The sequence below is a fragment of the Brachyistius frenatus genome, unplaced genomic scaffold (assembly GCF_029030835.1).
Source record: "Brachyistius frenatus isolate BFR_SWC_R1_liver_20210118 unplaced genomic scaffold, ASM2903083v1 Contig_157, whole genome shotgun sequence".
NCBI lineage: Eukaryota > Metazoa > Chordata > Actinopteri > Embiotocidae > Brachyistius > Brachyistius frenatus.
In genome coordinates, this window is record NW_027210756.1 from 87,904 (window position 1) to 111,339 (window position 23,436).

The 23,436-nt window shown below is 41.8% G+C and overlaps 3 protein-coding genes across 7 annotated transcripts in view; 2 read left to right on the top strand and 1 right to left on the bottom strand.

The window, feature by feature from the left end:
* The window catches only part of LOC138631476 (neuronal tyrosine-phosphorylated phosphoinositide-3-kinase adapter 1), a 28,912-nt gene extending 24,287 nt beyond the window's left edge, over nucleotides 1-4,625 (top strand). For 3 of the 4 annotated variants that reach the window (XM_069716441.1, XM_069716442.1, XM_069716443.1), the window contains 3 exons: nucleotides 109-351; nucleotides 1,201-1,307; nucleotides 1,879-4,625. In XM_069716441.1, coding sequence (XP_069572542.1) covers nucleotides 109-351; nucleotides 1,201-1,307; nucleotides 1,879-2,301 — 773 coding nt within the window. In that variant the 3' untranslated portion in view covers nucleotides 2,302-4,625. The remainder of the gene's footprint in view (nucleotides 1-108; nucleotides 352-1,200; nucleotides 1,308-1,878) is intronic. The other variant, XM_069716444.1, reaches the window with a different exon arrangement.
* Nucleotides 4,626-5,598: 973 nt separating this feature from the next.
* atp1b2b (ATPase Na+/K+ transporting subunit beta 2b) lies at nucleotides 5,599-16,067 on the top strand. The gene is made up of 7 exons (XM_069716447.1): nucleotides 5,599-5,998; nucleotides 10,420-10,548; nucleotides 10,637-10,744; nucleotides 10,957-11,162; nucleotides 11,416-11,475; nucleotides 12,026-12,121; nucleotides 12,241-16,067. Exons 1-7 carry the CDS (start codon nucleotides 5,908-5,910, stop codon nucleotides 12,406-12,408), a joined length of 858 nt encoding a protein of 285 aa, XP_069572548.1. The 5' UTR covers nucleotides 5,599-5,907; the 3' UTR covers nucleotides 12,409-16,067.
* A 70-nt stretch (nucleotides 16,068-16,137) lies between these two features.
* On the bottom strand, nucleotides 16,138-23,021 carry gltpd2b (glycolipid transfer protein domain containing 2b). 2 transcript variants are annotated; one of them, XM_069716445.1, is made up of 6 exons: nucleotides 22,881-23,021; nucleotides 22,750-22,786; nucleotides 20,112-21,426; nucleotides 18,810-18,868; nucleotides 18,470-18,648; nucleotides 16,138-18,335 (listed from the first exon to the last, which is right to left on the bottom strand). In XM_069716445.1, exons 3-6 carry the CDS (start codon nucleotides 20,179-20,181, stop codon nucleotides 17,723-17,725), a joined length of 921 nt encoding a protein of 306 aa, XP_069572546.1. In that variant the 5' UTR covers nucleotides 20,182-21,426; nucleotides 22,750-22,786; nucleotides 22,881-23,021; the 3' UTR covers nucleotides 16,138-17,722. The 2 variants fall into 2 exon arrangements, with proteins under 2 accessions (XP_069572546.1, XP_069572547.1); XM_069716446.1 differs by having other exon boundaries at nucleotides 18,819-18,868; nucleotides 20,112-23,021.
* Nucleotides 23,022-23,436: the final 415 nt, after the last annotated feature.

Sequence of the window (23,436 nt, forward strand, 5' to 3'; positions counted from 1 at the left end):
GTCAGAGGTCATTTTGAGTACAGAAGACACATGGTCAAATAGAAAAACAGGCTGTTGAAGGTGTTTTAATTCTTGGAAATATATATTCTGTTCCCTCCCCTGTCTAAGAAGACGACGGGCGCGCGTGGAATGGCAGCGCTGACGCTCTCTTAAGGATGGATAAGGAGGACCTTGGGATGGGGTCTCGAGGAGGCCATTCAGGTATCCCAGTCCACTTCAGTAGTGCCACCAGCAGGGCTCTCGGTCACAGTGAGTGCTTGGCCGGTGTCGATAGCAGCGCGGGATTCAGAGCTCTGCCCAGAGTAGGACTGCCTCTTCCCTGCCAGACTTTTCCTGCCTGTCGCAATGGAGGTAGGCAAACACTCAGCGGCTGTAATCTTTTAGTCAGCTACTAACCACAACATCCTATTTAGAAAGGAACTATCGCAGTGGTTTTACACAGGGATTCTTCTGCTAGATCTCTTTTGTTTTTTGTCCTTGTTGGACAACAAATGAGGAAAAGATGGATATTATCGTCTCAAGTTACTGTTTTGTGTCAGAAGAGGAAAATGGAACTCTCTCCTCTCCTCTCCTCTCCTCTCCTCTCCTCCTCTCCTCTCCTCTCCTCTCCTCTCCTCTCCCCTCCCCTTCCCTCCTCTCCTCTCCTCTCCTCTCCTCTCTTCTCTTCTCTTCTCTTCTCTTCTCTTCTCTTCTCTTCTCTTCTCTTCTCTTCTCCTCCCCTCCCCTTTCCTTTTTAAGTTCTGTTCATATATAGACTGCAACACGCTACATTCAAATGATGTTAGAAGAACATTCACAGTGTAACTCCCACCACTTCTGAGCAGTCACATTTCTGTTGCATTAATTTACAGCCACTTTGTTATTTACCTGTTAACTTTATTTTTGACCATGTAAATATTTCTGTCGAGAATTTAATCATGTTTATATCATATTTCAGTCACATACAGAAAGGTGATAGTTGTTGAATCGGGAGAATTACAGATGAGGATCACCACCAAAACAAAATAGCGATGGTTCATAAGTTTAGGAACACTTTATGGCTGTTTAGGAGCTTAAAATAAAATGAGCACACAATGTACAGACGCTCTGTCTCAACTCACGAGTGTGCTTAGACGTTCACAGCTCTGCGTGTTAAAATTAAACATTATATTCCTTCGTTCTCACTAGCAGGCACACAATGTAATATTTGTTTCCTTACAGAAGTGGGGCGGCTGGGCCGCTCCTCCTCTGCTGCTGGAGTGAGACAGGTGGGTGTAGGAGACGTCCAGAGACAGAGCAGTCTACCAGCACGAGAAGCCCTGAATCAGGTGAAGACATAAAACCCAGCTTTATGACTACAAACTCTAACTTCATACATGGTAGATTTGGGAGTGCACATTAATATTGCTTCCCCTTCTGCTGGAGACAGTTCTCCTGCAGATCTATTTATAGCTCATAGATATGCCCACTGAGCAAAATAAGGCTCTGGCCTGCCTCAAAAGAAAAAAAAAAAGGTCCATGACGTAGGTTAATATGCCGTCAGTAAATGAGGGACAATTGTGGATAAGAGAACATGCTGTACTGTGTTTTGGAGAGGTGAGCTGCAGTCTTTCAGCAGCACATTCTGCCCAGTTTCTGGCTCCAAAGCAAGTGCTGACGCAGTTTGAGTGTGCTGCAGAGACTGTCTGCATGCGTCTGGTTGCCCCTCCCTCCAACTGTAATAGATGCAGCAGCGCTGCTTCCTGGTGGCTGTCCGTTAGAACTGCAGTTTTATTCAACATGTGCATTGGCTGTCACTGCTAATGGTACTGCAGTGATCATGCAGGTTTAAAAACTCTAAAGCTATTATATCATAAAACACCTCATAAATTCACTGACTTGACTTTTTCCTGTGTCCAGCTGCATGGTCTAGCCCAGCCTCAAGTGCCCTGCAGTCCCAGTGTGTCTCGGCAGCAGCAGCAGCTTCAGCTCCACCAGCAGCAGCTGCAGTTAAAGCAGCAGCTCCAGCAGCTTCAGCAACAGCACCACCTGCAGTTGCAGTTCCAACAGCTCGCCCAGCTGGCGCAGGGACAGCCCCCTGTCGGAGGGGGCACCACCCAGTCCACAGCACAGACCCAGAGAGACGGCAAGCTGCTGGAAGTCATTGAGCGTAAACGCTGCCTGTGCAAAGAGATCAAGGCCCACAGGCGTCCTGACAAAAGCCTGTGCAAGCAGGACAGCATGCCCATCCTCCCTAGCTGGAGAAGGACACCTGAGCCTCGTAAGACTGGCACGCCACCCTGCCAGAGGCCGCAGGCCGTCGTGTGGGACACGGCTATCTGAGGTGGAAAGACAGGCCAGTGAGTATAGATGGAAATAGTTCAAAAATTCTGTAAACAGTTGTGGTGAAATAATTACTGCAGAGAAAGAAGAGGAGACACTGGACCAAGAAGAAACCACTCGCTAGCACTCTTATTGTGTGATAAACTGATCTGAGAACAGCGTTGAAGGTTCCTGGAAAGTCCTGGAGAAAACAAACAAAATGAAAACAAAGGCTGATAAAGAGGTGAAGAAAAACAAATATTACAATCAGACTAAACTCATTTCTTACCCAGTTGGTTTGTACCTGCTCTGTACTATGTACTACACTGATATGTTCCAATTTGCCAACACTCTTTGCGACAAAACACCAGTATTATTGCTACAAACAGAAGACACCAACTAAATAATAATGGGTGGGTTGTTTTCTGAGATCGGTGTTGCCAAATTTCTTCCTGACTACTTGAGACATAAAGGAAGCATGTATTTTCTCCAACACACAGTTGTCCAACAGGCATAGAAACTACTCTGTGGGTGAGAAAAGGCAAGACGCGTAGGTAAGTTATCGAAGTGTTTCTTGAAATCGTGAATGTATATGAGATGTCTTGGTATCAATAGATTGTCATTGTGGATGCAAATAATCATCACCGAGGAGTAAAAAGCTACCTACTGTATTTGTTTGCATATTTGTAATGTAAATCTATTTACTTTCTCAACGTTTCTGCAATTTTATAGCAATATGCTCCCAAAGCCGGAGCAACATAATTAAAACTTGTGTCAACTAGCCTAACATACATATCTAAGACTTGAATAAGTCATATTTACTGTGTCATTCTCTGCATGTCATGATAGACATACAGTATTGTAAAAAAAACAAAACGTGTAGAGATGATCATGTCAGACTTTTACATACAGCAGATCTTCACGATGATAATGTGTGGTTGTATAAAAAGATGGTGGTCGGGGCGGGTGGTGGGGATCATTAGAAAAAGGTGGTGTGACAAATGGCACATACCTGTGCAGTCCAGCCAAATATAGATACTGATCAATGGTACAAAAACTTCATCACTCATGCTTATCCACAGTTGCACACCCACTGATTGTTCCACCACACAGACAACCGAGCACTGACCACCCCATCAACACAGACTGTGCAATACGGTGCAACTGCTGAGACTGTGAGTATCGATCACCTCAAACAGAATGCTGGAACAATCTGCACAAAACATCGCATAGGAGAAATTCAGCCCTAATGTACTGTAAATAGATATGTACAACTGTATTGAAAATGTAGCAATTATTTCCATTTTCATACTTGTAATCAATACATATTATGTAGCATATACTGTATAAACATAACTTTGTTCACTTGTTTTTTCTAAAAGAATTAAGTACTTTATCTGCTGCAGCCAGTCCATGCATTACTTATAGTTCTACTAATAAACAGTAAGCCCTCTAAAGAAAGGCACAGTCCAACAGTTGTTTATTTAAATTTATGCAAGACTCCCTTTAAGCCGCGTTCTCGATTTATTTATGCCCTTTTTCTACATCCATTTTCATTTGCGTACAGATTTGAACAGCTCGCTGTCTTGGACATTTTTCAATACTTTTTGCTGCTATATTGAACTACTGGTGTTGTTCATCCAACGACATGGTGTCGCCATGAGAAACATGATTAATATAGTGGTTATTGTTACATATATTTGTTTTCTCTCTGAAAGCCACGTGAAATGAAGTTTGTACCTTGAAGAGTGAGCCCTTCTGTAATAGTATTTAAGGCGCTTGAATGTCTCTTGGTTGTTGTTGTTTTAAATGATAGTTAGCACCAAACTGTACAGTACAGTACACCCAGTGAAAAGAAGACCTATCTAAATGTTTGAGAGTCACTGCTTGGCCTTTTTTTGTTTTTGTTTAGGTTTGTTTTGTTTTTAGCTTCACCTGCTCGTGTTTGAGGGTCAAAGTTTTTCAAGCTTACTGAGTCCATTTTCAAACAAACACAGGTCAGGTTGAAGGAAATGGGCAAGTGCAATGCATGCAGAGATTCCTTACACTGAAATGTTACAATGATACTTACTATTGTGCCCAATTTAATTTCCGATATTGAGTACTCACCTTACTATGATTCCTTTTCACAGACTGACATGGAACCCTAGGTATCATTTCCAAAACTAGTTTACAGAAGCTGTTGGTTTTGTGTGTCTTCTAAAACAGTGGCCATTATACGAGTGCCATACTATATTGATATGGTAAGATACGGTGTACCTTGGAAATCACTGTAGTGCTATATTTGCATTGATATTGTCATTGAAAATAAATTTTATATAATGAACTTTACACAACAAACACAAGTGCTCCATGTTTTCCTGCCACGTGTTGTTTTTATAGTGGAGATGGATGGGGGAGGGGGGTGGACACGATGTTCCCACTGCACGGCTGCAGCAGATGGTGCAGCGCATTTTGTTTCCAAGTGAGGGCGCTACCTGCACTTGTTCACTTCTTCTATGCAAGTGATCACCACCAGTTAGCGCTTTGATATGGCGTGCGCGCGCACACACACACACACAGAGAGAGAGGCTTAGGGTAGCTTAATCCCTCACACCAAATTCATAGTTTCCCACTAACAGCAAGCAACACAACACAACACTTGTGAACCTCCATCTGTTGTAGCTGTAGCTGCTTTCAATGTGCAGCCGGTGCTGAAATTCATATTAATGGATGATGCGCATGTGCAGACAATTTGTCTCACACTTTTCCAATCCACAGAATCCAGCATCTTCAAAGTTCTTATAAATCTCCGAATTATTATCTGAAGAGTTTACTTCTTATTTATTGTGCCTACAATATAAACAATAATAATAACTTTCTCCGGCTTTTATGACAGAATCTCTTTAAAACATAAATAGGCAATATTGCTGATTGCATGATAAATTAGGTAACTCAAGTGGCCAGTAAATTCCCCAATGAGCAACACAGACACATTAGGGTCCTTGAGGGAATATCATATGAATATTTAGTTGATTTCTCTTTGGATACGTGACGTTGCGGGTCTCGGAGCCAATTAGGGGAAGCCCTGAGCCGCCACACGATTCGCTTCGAGAGTTGTCCCTCATGCGTAGCGGCGGTGAGGAGACAGGATGCGGGGAAGATGATTGGACGAGAGGGAGGAGGAAGGCGTAACTATAGCTGTGGATGGTGGATGAGGCTGGGGAGGGGTGGAAGCGTATGTGTGTGTGTGTGTGTGGGGGGGGGGGGGTAGAGAGAGGCGGAGGGAGTGCTTTACCGCAGTATCAATACATTTCTGCACCACTCATCAAAACTCTGCGGCATGCAGACAAGAGCTGGGGGGGAGGGCATTTAGTAGGTCTGATCTGAGTGTATAGGATCGCTACCTCCTCTGGTAGCCTGTCAGTTCTTTTATATTAGATAGGCTACAGTACTGCTTTTACTTTGATTTCAATTTATCTAAGCGTGCTGAGTGTTAAAGTTTAACTGCCGGTCTTCTTCCCAGAGCCGCGGTGCTACAACAGAGCTCTCTCTATCTCTCTGCTGTCTAGTCAATTATTTGATCCCGGCTCTGATTGCTTTAGGACGCTTTTCTTAGAGGTTTGAAGTCCGAACTTTTATGACAAAATGGCAAAGGATGGGGAAAAAAGCGAGTGGAAGGAGTATGTATGGAACCCGAGGACGAGGGAGTTCCTGGGCAGAACGGCGAGCAGCTGGGGTGAGTACTGTCCAGCTTACAGCACTGCAGCAAATATGGTCCCTCGGCTCTGTAACAGGTCTCTGCCACAGCTTTTCCTAAAGCTTCAATAAGAGAATGGTCCTTCAGTAATGAATGTGACTATAAAATGTTTTTTTTTGCCCTGACAGAACTTGGGTTTGTGTCTGTGTTTCGGTAATGTGGCGATTGTCGCTGTCCACTTCAGCCTGGTGCTGAAATCGGACTGCGGCACCGCTCCTGTGGATGCCGGCAGATTTCCCCCCTCCCCCGTCCCTCCTCCTGTCTAGTTGCTTTATTTATTAATTTATGGCATCGCTTTCCCTGCGCATTGCGCTCATCGTAAGGGTGGAGGCCTATGGTCCTATTTTACATTTGTATTTGGCAGATTGCAGCTGCGTTGCTGAAACAGGTCTCACTCTGTTGCAAAGTGCATTGTCATCGGTCCCTCTCTGCTGAGGAGTGCATTAGCCAACATGAATTCTGCTGCAGAGGAAAGTGGCTGAGTGAAGTTGTGCAGAAATTGGTCTTGTTGTCTGTAGCTCTGTCAAATGTGCATTTATCATGATGTCATTCATTTGCAGGCTTTTCCCCTTGAGACTGTGAATGAAGCTCTAGTCCCAGCATCCCTGAAACGCTGCCATATACTGATCCCCTTTTTTCCGCCACAGAAAGACCCTGCAACTATTTCAAAGATTCATGAAATGACAGGGCACATATGGCTCTGTTCTAATGACATTGGAGCATTTTAATCTGGGTAAAGCCGAGGGCCAAATGCTATTTGTATCACCTCCAACCCGGCCCCTCCCAGTGTGTGTAAATCAGTGAGGGATTTAATCCTAATCTAATGACTTCATTGGCTGAGGAGGGAAGTATCAATTCAGGACGTTCCAGCAAAATAAAGGACTTTGAAGAACTTATTTTTGATCTTTTCACCGGGGACATGTTCCAACATCTCAACTCTTAGGTTTAGCGCTTGGTGCTGGAATAAAGGGGTTTGACTTGATGTGGCACTTTGGTAATTATGTTTCATCAATGGACATTGTACTTATAGTGCAGAGTTGGGAGTCATTGACTGTAGCTTCCTTTGCTGGATTTCTCCCACACTGCACAACTTAATCCAGCTCAGTGTGCCCCAGGTGCTTTAAGGTCTGGTGGCCTTTTTAAGCTGTGCTTTCTAAGGCTTGTTAATTAGGTTAGCCACTACATGTAGGTCTGCTAAACTTGGCATTTCACTGCCGCACTTCCTTATTCAGTACATGCTGTACTTCTGCTTCCACTTGTTTGGCTTCATCTACTGTCCATCTATACCATTTCTAAATACCTCTAACACCAAGTATGGAGATAGAAAATATCCTAGTTATGTTGTCAGTCTATTCAAAAAGACATTATTGTTCACACTTGTAATTATGCAGCATCCTGTTTATTATGAGCACTAGATCAAAGACTTCTTTGAGGATGAAACGCAGTACACTTCCTTGTGTGTTCTGATTTTTGTAGAGTTGTAATGATATGGAAACAGCCTTGATAAAGTAGAACAGTCCTGCAGTTTTGATGTTACATTGCCACCACCTGACACCAGTGGAACATGGTCAAACAGCTATCTCTATTTAAAACAGGACTAATTAAGTATTCTGCACCTCCCATTTCCAAAAACAACAAAAGGGAGACAGACCTTAAAGGGCCTCAAAGTGAATGACCTCATGATGCTGTTCTTACTGTAACATATTAATAAATGGTTTAACAGTAAAAGAGCCACAGCTCAAAGCTATCCCACCTTTTAATTTTTTAGCTCACAAGTCTATTTGATCACCAATTTACAAAGCAATTAAACCACATGTCCTCCCAATTAATTATGAAAGAAAAGGACACCTCCTGCCATTATTACTGAAGAAAGAACAGGATGCTGAACCATGCCGACCTGTCCTTTTGTTACATGCTTTCAACCACCATCCGCCAACAAAAACCGGGGTGAAAGAGAGATGCTTGGCTGTCCATCATCAGTGTGGATCGAGAGGGCAGACTGTAAACCTAACACTCTCTTTGCCAGGGGGGAAGCCACCCTGCCTGCACGCTCGATCCTGTGTGCACATCCAGTCTCCCCTGGGTGGTGTCATATTTGTGATTAGCACAACATGCCCCCATGTGCTCCCAGGAAAATACTTCAACGCTTCACAGCTTTTCTCTCATGCCTCTCTTGCTGTAGCGCCTGTGGCTCGGTCCAAGGCCTAGAGCCTGACTCTATATATTTAATAACTCAGCTTTTCCATGCTGCAGACTGTAGCACTCACTGCCATTCATTAGTTTTAACATAGATTCCAATAATTAGTGGAACAATTGTATGAAAAGCAAAAACACAAGCTATAAATGATCCAGATACCCCAGTGTATCTGCTCCCCCACGGAGCAGCTTCCCCTTGACATTTTGTCATGGTTTCCTGGAAACATGACTGGGGAGGCAGATGCAATGCTGACAGAGCCAGTGAGCGCCACGCTGGGGGCCACGATCCAGCAGAGGCGCAGGGGTCAGGGCACTCAGCTGCTACCCAATGCTGGCTTCAGGTGTTGATGCTTAAAATGGGGGATGTGTCATAGAGAATGCTATTTATGTTGCCCTGTTCTCTGTGTGGATAGCAATGCCTGAGATGGGACCAAACAGCTGCTTCAAAAGTGTCTGATGATGCCATGTAGAAAACACCACATCATTGGGTTTTAGGTTAACTAAACTCTTTTTAGAGAGGGTTTGTCTCATGTATGTGCATTTAAATTTACATATGTCATGCAAATGTAGCGTCTTTTGATTTTGAGACGTCATCTTGGGCTCTGGGAAATTGGGATATTACTATTTTCTTACAAACCATCGAAGGAATAAATTGTAAATCATAAATTTGTTGATACAAAAATAAACATTATTATTTGCATCCCATCTTTTTGTCAAATGTAACATTATGAATATGGTCTTACACTCTTAAAGCAGCCTGGTCCATGGCCTGTAACCCCCTGACTCTGTGGCCCGGTCTCCAGGGGGTCCTTGTTCTCCTTCTCGATGTACCCCCCTCCCGCCCCTCTGTCATTGTTCTATAATGAAATTGATCACATTCAACCCTGGTTTAACTCACACCACACTTCTTTCTCATTCAAGTGAATGCATGCACAAATGTGAAGAAAGCATACGGTTTATATTTCCACCAGTACTTGATAAAATTACTTTATTTTGGACTACGTTGTGCAATGAAGGATATTTTAGGCATAAAAAGAAGGCTGTTCATGTGAGAGAGAAAAGGAGAGGCAGATTTTGCAGATGGAATGAAGCGCCTCTAGTTTAATAAGGATTAACTGGAATCCTGTGTTCATATTTGGTCCGAGAGTGACCTAACAGACACAACACACCATCAGCAGCATTTAAATGACATTAGCTGATTTCATTATCAGTTCTGATGTCAGATTATTCAGTCTTCAAATGTGTTTTGTCTTAACTGAGTTGCAGATGTTAATCTAATGTTGCCTTCATGCATAATTCAGAAGTCTTCCACGGTAATGCACGAGTCACCAGCTCAACAAGTGTACTGGGATACTGGGTGTAGAGGGTCATTGCAACAGGAAAAAAAGGGGAAAATTGTTGTTTCTATAAAGCATCATCAGGCACACAAACACAGACGACATTAGGTTACACTCAGATGTGGTTAGAGCTGAAAATTTCACAATGTCAACTTCTGTACACATTAATCCACTAATTTGATCACAGGGAAATGGGTTCTGCTTGCAGAGCTTCTTTCATGTTACTTTTTGGCATTTGCAATTACAAAATGCTTGTTTGAGTAATGCTCACCAATTTCTTTTTTATTTGAAAGATTTCTTGATTAATTATTATTTCAGTCCGCTGCCACATTGTGCTTGTTCACCACTCACTACAAAGTCATTTTACAGGTTAAACATCTTGACTTGAAGGAAAGACTTTATCTTGAAGTTATAGATAACAATATAGACTATAAACCCAGAATAGTTCTACATGAGTGGATCACATGGATATTAATATAAGAGTCTAAAATTAAATTTTAAAGCAACATTTATAAAATAAGGAGGTAAACTAACAATTTGCAGAACAACAAATTTGACTTCTTGAGTTTTGCAGAGAGAAAACAGCTTAGCTATTGAACTATCTAGCCAAAGAATTGCGCCGTGTATTGCTCAGAATTAGTGTCAGACTTTCTCTCTAGAAATATTAATATACAACTAATGCACATTTAAAAGATACAAGAAACTGTAAACATCATATTGTGTCACGCTCACAATCTATGATTCAAAAATAATTAAGGAATATGGTCTTTTGAATTGAGTATTTTGATCCCTTATGTGTGTGATAATGTTCTTTTCTTACTGATATCACGTTCAATTGATACACCTCTCTCTTCTCTTTGTCTGCAGGTCTTATCTTTCTCTTCTATTTAGTTTTCTACATCTTCCTTGCTGGCTTGTTTACTCTCACCATGTACGTCATGCTGCAGACCTTAGACGACCACAAACCAACCTGGCAAGACCGGCTCTCCACACCAGGTGCAGCTACTACAGATACAGACAGCGTGAGGTCACAGTCTGAATGCGTGATCTCACCAAGTCCCTGCTGTCTCTCTGTCACTCACAGGCATGGTGATTAGGCCCAAAGCAGATGAAACTTTTGAGATTGTCTACAATATCCAGAACACTGAGAGCTGGGACATGTACGCTCAGGCGCTGGACAAGTTCCTGTCACGTAAGTCTGGCTCCTGTCGTCAGAAAGCTTACCACTGTGGATTATCTAGCGATCCAGAATGAATTGTTTTTACCCAATAAGAGATCATTCCTTTACAGTCAGCAGGCAGGAGATTGCCTTGTACCAGGGGCTTTACTGGAGTCATAAGCCCGAACAAACGAAATAAACCCAACCCCTGCTCTCATCTCGTCTCGTCTCCCCTCCCCCTGCAGCCTACAACGACTCTGTCCAGACCCAGACAAATTATGAGTGCACCCCAGACCAATACTTCCAGCAGGAGGACAGCGGTGACGTGAAGAACAACCCGAAGCGCTCCTGTCAGTTCAACCGCACCATCCTTGAAGAGTGCTCTGGAATCCATGACCGTTACTATGGATACCAGGATGGCAAGCCATGCATCATCATTAAGCTGAATCGGGTATGAAAGAAAAAAGAGGGAAGGGATAGTGTTGCTAGGCGACATGGAGTGACTGAGATCATGAAAGTGGATGTGAATGAGGAAGAGTTCCCAGTAAAAATAAAAGAAGTCAATATCAAGATTACGTGTCACTGGTTCTTGCGTTCATCTTTTTCTGGTATATTTTACAGCAATTTAAAAGAATATTTAAATTTTTGTGTTTACATAAGAGTGATATGGAAATAGAGCTGGAGATGTCTTTCTGTCTCACCAGGTGATTGGGATGCTGCCAGGAAAGGACGGGCAGGCTCCGTTTGTCACCTGTGGTGCAAAGGTAATCCCTTTTTGTCTTTCTCAATGAAAGGCTTGACGTAACCATTAGGACGTCAGCCCAATGCGAACCATTGTGCCTCACACTCATTTGAAATATGCCACCTGCATTTTCCTTTTATGTTTGTATTTTTTTCACCCATCACATCTGTATTGCATGCTTCTTTGTCATTTGCACCAATTGTGCTGCCTCTTCTTTTCTTATTCCCACTGTATTCCATTCATTTGTTTCGTCTCAGAAATACAGAGTTGGCAAAGATGAATGGGTAAGATCAGGACAGAGTCTGCGTTTTGTGAAGTGTACACTATATTTACATATGCATAGCAGTAGTGTAGCTTGTAGCTATACAGGATACGCATAAAGATTAGGTGTTTTTTGTTGTTGTTTGTTTAGTTTTTTTGTAGTAAATAGTACTCTGACGTAGCTGGTGGACATGTTGAGATATACGATTTAGAGTAAAGAAGGAGATTAATGAAGATCACCTCCTCCTCCTCCTCCTCATAAAGTGATCATTCAAGCTGTTGTAACTGATGAAGTTGTTTCGTCCCCTCAGAGAGAAGACACTGATAAAATTGGACCGTTGGTTTACTTCCCACCAAATGGTACTTATAACCTCATGTACTACCCATACTATGGCAAGAAAGCTCAGGTAAGACTGTTTTATATCAAAATAAAGTTTTGATAGTTTTTCCAGAGTTTATTAAATCTGTTCTCAACAGAATAGCTCGGTTCCTGTGTTTAAAGATGTCCTTGAATCTGTTTTTACAGGTGAACTACTCTCAGCCTTTGGTTGCCGTCAAGTTCCTTAACATCACTGTCAATCAAGATGTCAACATCGAGTGCAAGATCAACGCCAACAACATTCCCATCGGAACTGAAAGAGACAAGTTTGCTGGACGAGTGTCTTTCAAGCTGAGGATCAACACTAATAACTAAATTAACCCTTTTTTTCCCCTCCCCCCTCTGAAAACTACTTTCTTCATTCTCTGCAACCTCGCACGTACACAGAAAAAAAAAAAAAAATCACAGAATTCACACCCTTAGTAGGATTTGTTTACAACCCCCCCACCCCCTTCCTCCTTCTTCTCCAAAACAAATTTTGGCAGGAGGAATTGTTTGTCCAGTCGTGTGATGAGACAAGGCGAGAATACAAGGGTGATAATCCTGTCATTATTTCTGTCAGTGAGCATTCAGACAAATTATTTCTGTAAATTAGTTTGAGGTGACGTCTATTTATACTGCATGACAAACTAAGGGATATAAAGGATGTGAACATGTGTTTTGAAAGTTTGCAAGGATCAGCAACATTACCACTGTATTGCTGCTCCCGTCCTGCTGTCTCCTTATAGAGTATTCCTCTATATATGAATATACACAAATTACAATACAAGATGTGTATATCCTCAGTATTTATATGGTATCATAACCTTATATTGACTACGTCTATTTTGTTGCACCTAAAAGAATAATCTAACAAATTTAAGAGCATATATCTTGATGGATGGATGCAGAGATGAAGAAATTTGCATGTGTGTATTGTCTTTCGTGTGCTATGAGGGCAGGAGGCGCACCTGTATCCCACCTCTCTGCTAACTTTGAAATATGTTAAACAACTGACCACCAGGAGGGACCGCACTGTATTCTTTAAACCTCGACACACAGCAAGCGTGTGTGTTCTCGGAAACAAGATACAGGCATCCCCCCAAAAAATGTGAGGTAGACAGTAAAGGTTGAGAAGAGAGTTTGTTTTTGTTTGTGTTTGTGTGTGTGTGTGTGTGTGTGTGTGTGTGTGTGTGTGTGTGTGTGTGTGTGTGTGTGTGTGTGTGTGTGTGTGTGTGTGTGTGTGTGTGTGTGTGTGTGTGTGTGTGTGTGTGTGTGTGTGTGTGTGTGTGTTCCATGTACAGGTCCCGTTTCATACTGTAGGTCGGGAAATTGCATGCAATGTGCAATATTCATTAAGTGGCATACATTATGAATGCTTGTGTCCATTCATCAGATGACTTCTATGAAATAATAATCATTTTGGATCATTTGATATTCACACTGGTTGTATGACCTGGGGGCAGCGAATAAATAAGAGGTGACACATATTTGGGTCGCTGTGAAAGGTCATATTAACACTGCTGATGCCAAACGAGTCACAATAAGAGGCCGTATATCAATCGCGTTTGACAATATAACCTGAAGAAAAATTACAAACTCCCAGACAGACTCATAAACCCAATCAACCATCTGAATAACATCAGAAAACACCAAAAATTATCCTTTTTCTTTATAATAACATTTTATTACCTGTCACATCGTTTTATTCCTAAAGTTAAACCAAGAACTATTTTCTTGTGTCTCAATTTTTCATTAATTTAAACATAAATATTTAGAGGTTTTTTTCTTGGGTGTATTGCATCTATTTCATTTGTGTCCGAAATAGATGCCATTCTCATATTTTGTATTGTTTTGCACTGAAAGTGTGCTTTTTTTCTTTCTTTTTTTGTGGAACTGAGTTTAATTAATTATTGTATTTACAGATTTTGGGGACGAGGATGTAGAAAGTTTGTTTCTGTTCACTTTGTTTCTTTCATTTTCATGATCATCCTCCAAAGTCTTCATCTGGGTTATCAAAATGTGTAGTTTACATCCTCTTTGAAAGGTTACTAGACTTAATGAATTGTTACTGTATCAGAGTTTTAATTTATAGTCCTGTAGGCGATGAAAAAACTGTGGATTGACTTCATCGACCACCTAGAAAAAGATATTTTACATTATTTTGTTTTGTTGTTGTTGTTGTTGTTGTATTTGCCACCGTTGTTTGAATCAGTCTGAAAGAAAAAGCCATCGTGGAAATTAAACAAGCAATTTCATCCTCTTGAAAAGTCCGACATTATGTTGGAGTTGTTTACCTGATTTCTAAGAAACACCTGCAGAAACCTGTGCAATCACACTTTCTAACTTGGCACAGTTACAAAACTGAACCAGTTGGACTCAGATTCTGCAGCAAATGTGAAACACAAGTATCTGTTAAGGTCTAGCTTGACCTCAAAACCTGATTTTTTTTTTCAGGGAAATGTATTTAGTATGTTTGCAAATATCATGCAGTGATCGTTATTTGATCCGGACTTGATAGAGGATGAAAGAAAGACTATTAGATCTATAAAATGATTATCTGATCTATAACTGAGGGTTCATTTAATATAAAGGATATGCTCTTACAGTCAGATGAGGCTCTCTTTTTTTTTTTTGTTGCTTTTTGTGAATCCACTGACCAGTTGACATGCATTTCTCCCTTGGCATTCCCGCAACACTTACTTAATTTCACTGTAATCTCTTAATCTGGTCAGATAATCCCGAGCAGGCACGGTGAACTTCTTTACCCGAGTTTGTTGGTCCTCCTTCGTATCAAACGACTGCTTCACATCTTTGAATCGTTATAAAACAAGGTTCACTCATTTCTTAAATTTTTTTTTTCCAGTAAATTAACACCCATTTCCCCGCTTCTGTTATAAAATTCAGTGAAATTTAATTTCCTTGCCGAATTGGACATTTCTTGTTTTACATGTGCACATGAAGATTGCTTCTTCAACCAAAGATCTTCATGAAAGTTAAAATTGCATGCCTTTGTGCTGCACTGACACATCCACAGCAGCAGATCTGAGTGAGGATCTCATGCAGGCATACTGTAGGATCCAGTTGGAGGGCTTAAGACCCAGTGTTATTCAAAGGCCTCCTCTTATATAATACTAATATGCACAAAAGGAACATGTTTCACTGCAACATGACAGTGCCTCCTGGTGGACAGACAGTGTGCTCCCCAGTGTCACAATGTTTTTTTCTCTCATCTCTATTTTTCCATTTTTGTTCTGTGATAATTTGGAGAGGTCCTCAAAAAGCAATATATTTATTTCTTGTGTGGCTGTATGATTATTTATTGGAAAGGCTGTAATGAAATCAGTGCATCATGTATCATCAAGAGCAAGAAAAAGAAAGGAGAGAGCATATAGATGTTGCATTCAGGCAGTTTCGTCTGTATGTATTATACTTATGGAATAATATAAGAAAAAAGAGAGATGCTTTGTTTATAAAAGAGTATTTTGTTGTAAACAGGAGAGAATGTATTAGCTTGGATTGTATTGCATCATGAGAGCTTCCTGTTAGGGTTTCATATTTTAATTCAACAAATGGCAACATTTTGTCTTCATGTTTGTGTCGTCGTTTGTTCTACTTCCTTAAAATGAGCTTATAAAGCTTGCAATCAAAGGTCTAATAGAACTCAACCCTCGTAAAAAATTTCAAAATAAAACCACAAAGGAGTCTGGTGCAAATGTTGATGAGAGCTCAATATTCATGTTCCCAATAGAGAATAAAAACAACAAACCTTATTATCCCCATCTGTTAATGTTAAACTGTGCTAATATTTGAGACTGTACTGAAAGGTTCATTCAAGAAAGACATTCTTGAAATTTGTTCAAATACTCTCCCCTGAACGGATGATACATTTTCTGGATCCTTATTTTTTTGCTCTTACTGTATGTATATTTTTGCTCATGTTTACTGCAAACCAAGATAGAGAAATGAATAAATGTAATTTAAAGGAACTCAAACTTTTCCTCTGGTTATCAGTCGTCTTTCCTCTGATGGTTGGTGTGATTATATACAGACAGACACTGAGACTAACATGGAATGGCTGTAATAACAATAGATCTTTTCATTGAGACTCATTGTGAAACAAAATGTAGACAAATATAGCACAGCCATTGCAAGTGACAGAAAAAGAAGCCACTCGCCGCCAAAAGTAGTGTCAAATGGATATAATCTAATATAATCTCATTCGCCACAATCCCCACATTCTAAACAGCACCAGTGGACACCGACACAACACGCACTCACACACTGTAGTAACACGTGAAAGTCAAAAGAAATGCAGAAGGTTAGAGGTGCATCTTTTCATGTAGTATGATGACTATGTGTAAAATGAACCAGTAAGAATATCAGCACTTTATCTATTGATGCAGTGGAAATTCCACTATAAACACATAATCCACCTGCATCACAGGTCAAAATTCCCCAATTGGCTGGATTATTCATAAATTAATTGCTCAATCATACACACTTGTTGACCAACGATCAGAAAAATGTGATTCTGGTTTAGTTTGGACTTTTTTTTTTTTTTTTCATTTGGGAGATGCTTTAATACAGTCTGCCACCGACCGCTTGACAAGATTATAGGTGAAGTGTACTTCTGCTGACTGACCTTCACCCAGCTCCTGTCTCCTGTGCTCTTCGTGGTGTCAGGCTCTATCCTTATCTCTCTTTTGTTCGCCGTCACCTCCTCAGAAAGAGGGAGAGCCGTGCAGGAAAAGGAAGAGAGCCAGGATTACCTAGCATTAGAGGTATTTGTGGGTTTAAAATAGTTTGGTCAAGAGTGGCTCCACCGATTGACACTTACACGTGCTATTCTCACTGTTAGACAACAATGTATTATGATCCTGAAGATCCTATAAGTCTTTGATTTTCCTCGCTTGAGGACTTTTTCTAATTTGTAAACTCTCACAGCAAATATCTTCCCACAGCCAAAGAGATATTAAGAGGTTGGTTTTGTGTTCAAAAACTTGTTCACGTTACTATGGGCCCAGTGGTAACGTGGCCGTCTCCACAATTTGGAAAATGTGCCCAGAGTGTCACACAGAACAAATTATTTCCACCTTGTTGTCAGGAAAGTGAAGATTAGTCTGTGGCAGAGAACTGGACCCCCTGCTGGTTGTTGGATGGCATTACACAACAGTTCAGTGGCTTTTTAAATGACAAAGTTATCACACTGGACCAGACTTTGTTAGAAAACAGGCAACTGGATTCTCTCTGGGATTTTTAAAGAGATATTTAATTATTCTGAACATGGTCGAAAAACTTCCACTATATCTAAAACTGACAAAATAATACTCCACACAACTTTTACTGTGAAGCACCATATCAGTTTTTGTTGCGAAATACCTCTTTAATCAGTATAGATTGGTCCCATGGAGATTGTAAGGCTACAAGGCATCTAGACCAGTTATGTCAATCAGTCACTAAAAACAAACTGACTTTCAGTGTTGGTTGATTGTTGACACAACACTTTGGTTGACAGGAAAAATATGGCACATGTAAGTCATGTTTCACTGATAAGTTTACATGCGACTGTGGTGATCGTATGTGTGATGCCATTGGCACAGTAGAACAGCAGCAGAAGCTGTATGTCCAGTCTGATGGTGCCCTTTTACTACGGCAGGTCCAGCATGCCATTTTCTTCCAGGGCTTTCTGTGTCCTGTCATAAACCTCCTCCGTGGCCTTAACCACTCTGTTCAAAATGATGCGCAGCTCCTCCTGGTTCTGCACACACACCAGCCTGAAGAAGAAACCCCGCTCTGGCATGGCGATGAAGGCCAGCTCGGCAGCCCTGCGGACAAACCAGGCGTGGTGGTTGGCGAGGGTGCTCTGGTAGGCCTCGCGACACAGCTCGGAGGGGCTCTTGAGCCGGCCCGCCACCGGAGTCTCTGCCAGCTTCTCCAGGAAGAGCTTCAGCCAGAGCAGAGCACGATGCAGGCGCAGAAGAGTCCGGCACCCGGAGTCTGTCTGGTGGTTGAAGTCCACCAGGCCTCGGTTCAGCTCCACCCAGATCATGGAACGCACAGAGTGGTAGGCATCTGAGTGCTTTGAGGCCTCTAAATTATTCTTTGTCCCACCGTCTGTGCTCACAGAGTTTATTGTATCTGGAAGAAGTTCTGCTTCAGGGTTCTCCTCTGCCAATAGGGCCAGTTGGCGGATTATAGTGGTCTTACTTTCTATTTCTTTAGATATCAATCCCACCATAGGGCCCAGGGCTTCCATAAACCTGGAAGGGTGACACAGAACAGGATGATTCATTTTACAGAGTCCAGATTATGCCATAAACCATAAATTACTTCATTCTCTCTGGCTGTAAATTAATCTCTGTCACTGTGCCCTTCCTTTATCTGATGATCTTACTTCACAAGCTCATCCCAGCTGGACAGATACGGCTGCAGCAGCAGGTCGGAGGTGTATGCTGGCGTGGCCAGCAGGTGGGAGAGCAGCAGTGCAACTTGAAAGGTCTGACCGGGGCACTCCTTCAGGACGCGCAGGCCCTCAGCCCCGTCGGCCCCACTGCTGTTGGACAGCTGGTGAAGCTGAAGGTGGGGGGATGGGAGGTGTGTGAATGTGGGGGCAATCAACAGCGGACAAAGGAAGGAGGAAAGCAGATGAGATTAATTCAAATTCCCCATCTGCTTCCTCCTTGTAGCCTAATGTGCAAGCGATGTAATAATTGAATCATAATGTGTACTCTTACCTTATTTACCTGATTGTAACCTTTTAAACAGGAATCCCAGTGGTAATCCAAACCTCCCTCTGCAATGGGACATTAGAGAGACATAAATCCTGCAGTTAGATTTTGTGCAGGTTACAAAGCAACATTAGCATTTAATTGGAGCTGTGTTTCTGCCAACCTGACAATATATAAGTCCAACATTGACACTCTCATAGCTTCGTTGTAGGTCTCTGGCTTATCTGGCTCCTCAGCTGCTAAACTATGTCCACCAGCTTGTCGCCAGCTGAGAAACTCATGCAAGGTAAAGAGCTCATATCTGAGAACGTCATGATTCTGCTTGTAATTTGTTGGGTGGTATGCTTAAAGGGAATGCTTCAGTTTTATTTGGGACCCCCTAACTTTTCCTCAGAGGCCCCTGTGAGTGTCCAGTCCGCACCTTAGGGACCACTGCACTAGACCACATTACAAACAAGAATTTAGCTGAACTTGCATGTAGTCAGATCGTACTACTACTGAACGTCCCCTCTGTGCCCAAACTCGGTGCCCATCTGACAGTTGACAGAAATGTTTTCCTAATTTGACAGTGACCTAAACGGAGACAAAAATGTCCAGAGGGATGTGAAGTCTTGCCACTTCGGACTAAGAGCCAAAACTAAATTTAAGTTCTCTGAGTTAGTATGAGGATACAGAGGTGGCAGTTCAGCAACAGCACTTTAAATTTAATCAAAAATTTGAATCTCTGTTTTTCCACATATTGAAAACACTTATCACATTTCTTGTCAATTTGTAGATCAAAAAAAAAAAATCTAAGGATTTTAGTCATTTCTTTTTAGGGATGCAGAAAAGTAGCTTCTTTTTAAACACCTAGAGTTAAGTTTTGGATTATAGACCGTTAAACCCAAGAATCTTTGACTGCAAAAGATTGTGTGTAAAAAGTCTACATTCAGACTAATCTGATGTGACTGACTGAAAACAGCTTAAAAAAATAAATAATTCTGTCATCTAACAATTGAATAACAAGTCAGATCGCACACAAAAATATTTACGTGATGTTGAAATTATTTTTTGAGCGTAGAGAATGAGCAAAAAGTCTTGGGACCACCATGCTTGACTCTGCAGCCAATGCATCATGTGACACATTCCTGATCTGAAGAAAATACATTCCAAACAAGGGAGGGATTGTATAGATTAATAGTGAAACATGGAAACCACTCACACAACACACACACACACACACACACACACACACACACACACACACACACACACACACACACACACACACACACACACACACACACACACACACACAGAAATACTCACGTAGCCACAGCGAGCCGAGGAACAGCAGCAGGACTAAGATAGCTGCGGCAGCCTTGCTCTTCACACCCATACTGAAGTCCAGTTTAGGGCCTGCCAGTCCGCCTCTGTTCCTTTCTCTCTGTCGATTATCTTTTAATTCCTCCGTGTCTCACATGAGTCCTTGTCCCCTTGCACTGGCTGTCACCGCAGTTACTTTGTACCATACCACTGCCTCTGACCCTCCGTCCTCTCAAATCCTTCATACTCCTCCCTAAAACCACACACAAAAACTTCTGTCCACCATAATACCTCAGAGAGCCTCTGTCGATGCTTAACTTCCCCTGTCACTGTCTCTGGCCTGTTGCTGCTGTTTCGGTTTGTTTTTTTCTCCCTGAATTTATTGAATTCACGTCCTCCCTTTGGTCCAGCCTTTTGTTTCTAACTGAATTTAGGAGCCGCCTGTCTCTTCTTGTTGCGTTGCTCAACCTGAGAGTCCAGAGATCAGCTGAGTGTAGCCCCGAGCTGATAAAGCAGAGCCAACTCTGCTTGTCTGTCAGTAACCTCCTTCTTCCAGTTTCATCTTCTGTATGTGCACTATATTCCCGGTCAGCTCAAGTAAACACTTGCTCCTTCTTGCCTCTCCTCCCACTACCGACCCCTCTCCTTCCCCCTTCTCACTCTGTCTCTCTCTATAACTCACTCACACACACCGTTAAGAGCACCACCATAAACACCACTCACCAACCGACAGTGCTGACACACCTCTAAAAAGTATTTTGGTTTAACATAAATAATTAATCCCTGCATTTAAGTCATGACAACCTAAAGTGAATCTCTGTTCTTGATTCATTTGTGAGACCACAAATTTCCTTTTTAGTCACTGAACAGAGAGATGTGATACCAAATACATGTTTGTCAATGAATAACAAAGTCTAACCAGGCTTATCCTTGAGCCGAGATGGCAAAGGGAATAAAGAAGTCTTTTCATCCTAATCTAATTCTAGATATGATAAAGATCTGCAGTTCTAGAAAGCCAACAAAATGACCCTACATAGGATAAAAAAAAAATCCCTCTTTCCTGTCACCTTATTTTTTTTTCTTTACAAAGGATGACTCGTATTTCATGATCAAAGAATTTTGGACTTCTATGTGTATGGAATCTAATTTATGTTGACATTTTCTTATGATTGTTGAAGTCTAAAGTCTGAGACGTGTCAGTAAAAGAGGATGACTGATGTAGCTCATAAAGGGTGTTCCCTGTATTATCACCTCTGATAGTGATAATCATGGGAAACCCAGTGATTGGTCCCCATTGGTGGCTCTGCAGGCGCTGCTGCTGTGGGGGGAGGTGAACAGACATTGAACTCCACACTCAAGCCAAACCACATGTGCGCTCATGAAGAGGGACTTAACAATGGTATTTTTCTGCAGAGAAGCAGGAAGGGGGGGAAAAAAAACAGTGAAAGCAGGGGCATTCATCACTAGGCCGGGGAGGGGTCTGGTCACGGGGCTTTTATTCTGTGCAACCAATGGATGATTCCGTCTGAAATAAGCTGCAACTGAGGAGGGAGGCTCAACCCCCGCCCGGAAAAACTGTGTGGCCCATTCAGAAAAGCTGAACTTCACACAGCTGGTACTCTGTAATTCAGCATCCTGATGCAACAACATATATTGAAATAAATGGAGTTTATCAAGTTCTTTTTGTGAAAAAAAAGTAGCAAGCTGCTAATTCTTAACATGATTCACAAAACACACATGGTAGGAATTCACTCTGCAGTGTGTGTTTTTCATTCATGGAGGTTCAGTGAAGCAGGAAAAGTATTGTAGTCACTGTCAGTTACAACCTGTGGAGCTGCTGCACAGCATTACAGGACTGAGAAGCACATCTGGAGAGTAAGAACATTCAAACCGCAGCACCAGGAGCATTATTATTTATTAAAGTTTTCCCGGGCTTCAACAAAAGTGTAAAGTTAAAATTTAAACAGTTGACATTTTCTGAGCTGGATGAGTGAATAGACATTAAAAAGCAAACATAAAAGATGCATAATGGTTATTGATTCTCATGGGTTTGACCCTTAATGGCTTTAATTGGCAGCGTGAAGGGATGTTTATAAATTCCTGGTCCATTCAAAGACATTTACTTTGACCTATAGGACTTTAACTCCATGCATGGATGCACAACAGGCCGAAAAAAATATAAAAATGTTGTCATTGCATATTTAGATACCTCAGTCGGTCCAACCACATTAACTCTACTATGGCTTGAACCCCTTGCTTCACTGGACGTGGCTATATTTATAACACGAGCTATAAAAACAGTTACGCAGGCTCGTCTGGCATTTTGCAATGACCGGTTTCCATGTCAGTTATTTTAAAGAATTGCCGTATCTAATCCAGTAGAGTTCAAAGAAAGTTCTTGGTTTCAGCTGCACAGTAAAAGGTAAATCATTGGACTTTGCTTTGTAGTGAGAGGAAGGCTCCGTGAGTGGATGGATGGCCTTTGTGTTTGAAGCTGGACCGCTCCACTCCTCCTCCTGTCTCCGAGCCCCGAGTGTGAGACACATAATCTGACTTCTGGAGGCTCCAGTTACCTTAAAGAAGCTCATCTCTGTTTCCCTAACTGTATATTTAGAAGTACATCCCATACTTTGCAACTCACATGGCACATTCCAAAAATCAGTCTGTTGCCCTTGTCACTGCAGAGAAAGACACTTGTATTACTCACAGCATTAATGCATTAGCAAATTTAGTCTGCATTTGAATCGAATTAGTAAAACATGCTGACATTACCAGTGTAGTGTGAGCTGTGGAAATAAAAATTAAAAAGTGAGGTGACTTATCTCGCTGCAGATCCGAGCCTTTGTCTCCACGGTTTTATGAGCATTGTCTGCCTCCAAGCCCTCTAACCACGGTTGTGTGCAGACACTCTCTCACTGCTGGAGTCCGTAAGGTTCTGCTGTATATATTAATACCCTGGACACATAGCAGGGGGAGGGCAGGCCTGCTCAGCCAGTCACCTGTTCATCTTGGTGCACCCACGGGGTTCATGTATCTCTTCTTTTCTCTCTGTGACGCACACAAAGTTACAGACAAAAGTCAGCATTACTTCTATAAATATAATATAGGGATGTTGGTGATGGATTGTATGAGAAATAATCATCACGAGGTCTCATTATTACCTCCATCCTAACAATTACATGTCTCAAATACGACAGATATCACAGCACTTGTTGTCTAATGTTGTAGTTGTTGACTAATGATCAGGATGATGATTATTGTGGGTGACCGGAGTGTGATTTGAAGTCCTGGTTTAGTTCTTCCAGCTGCTGTGTAACATGAGCTACGG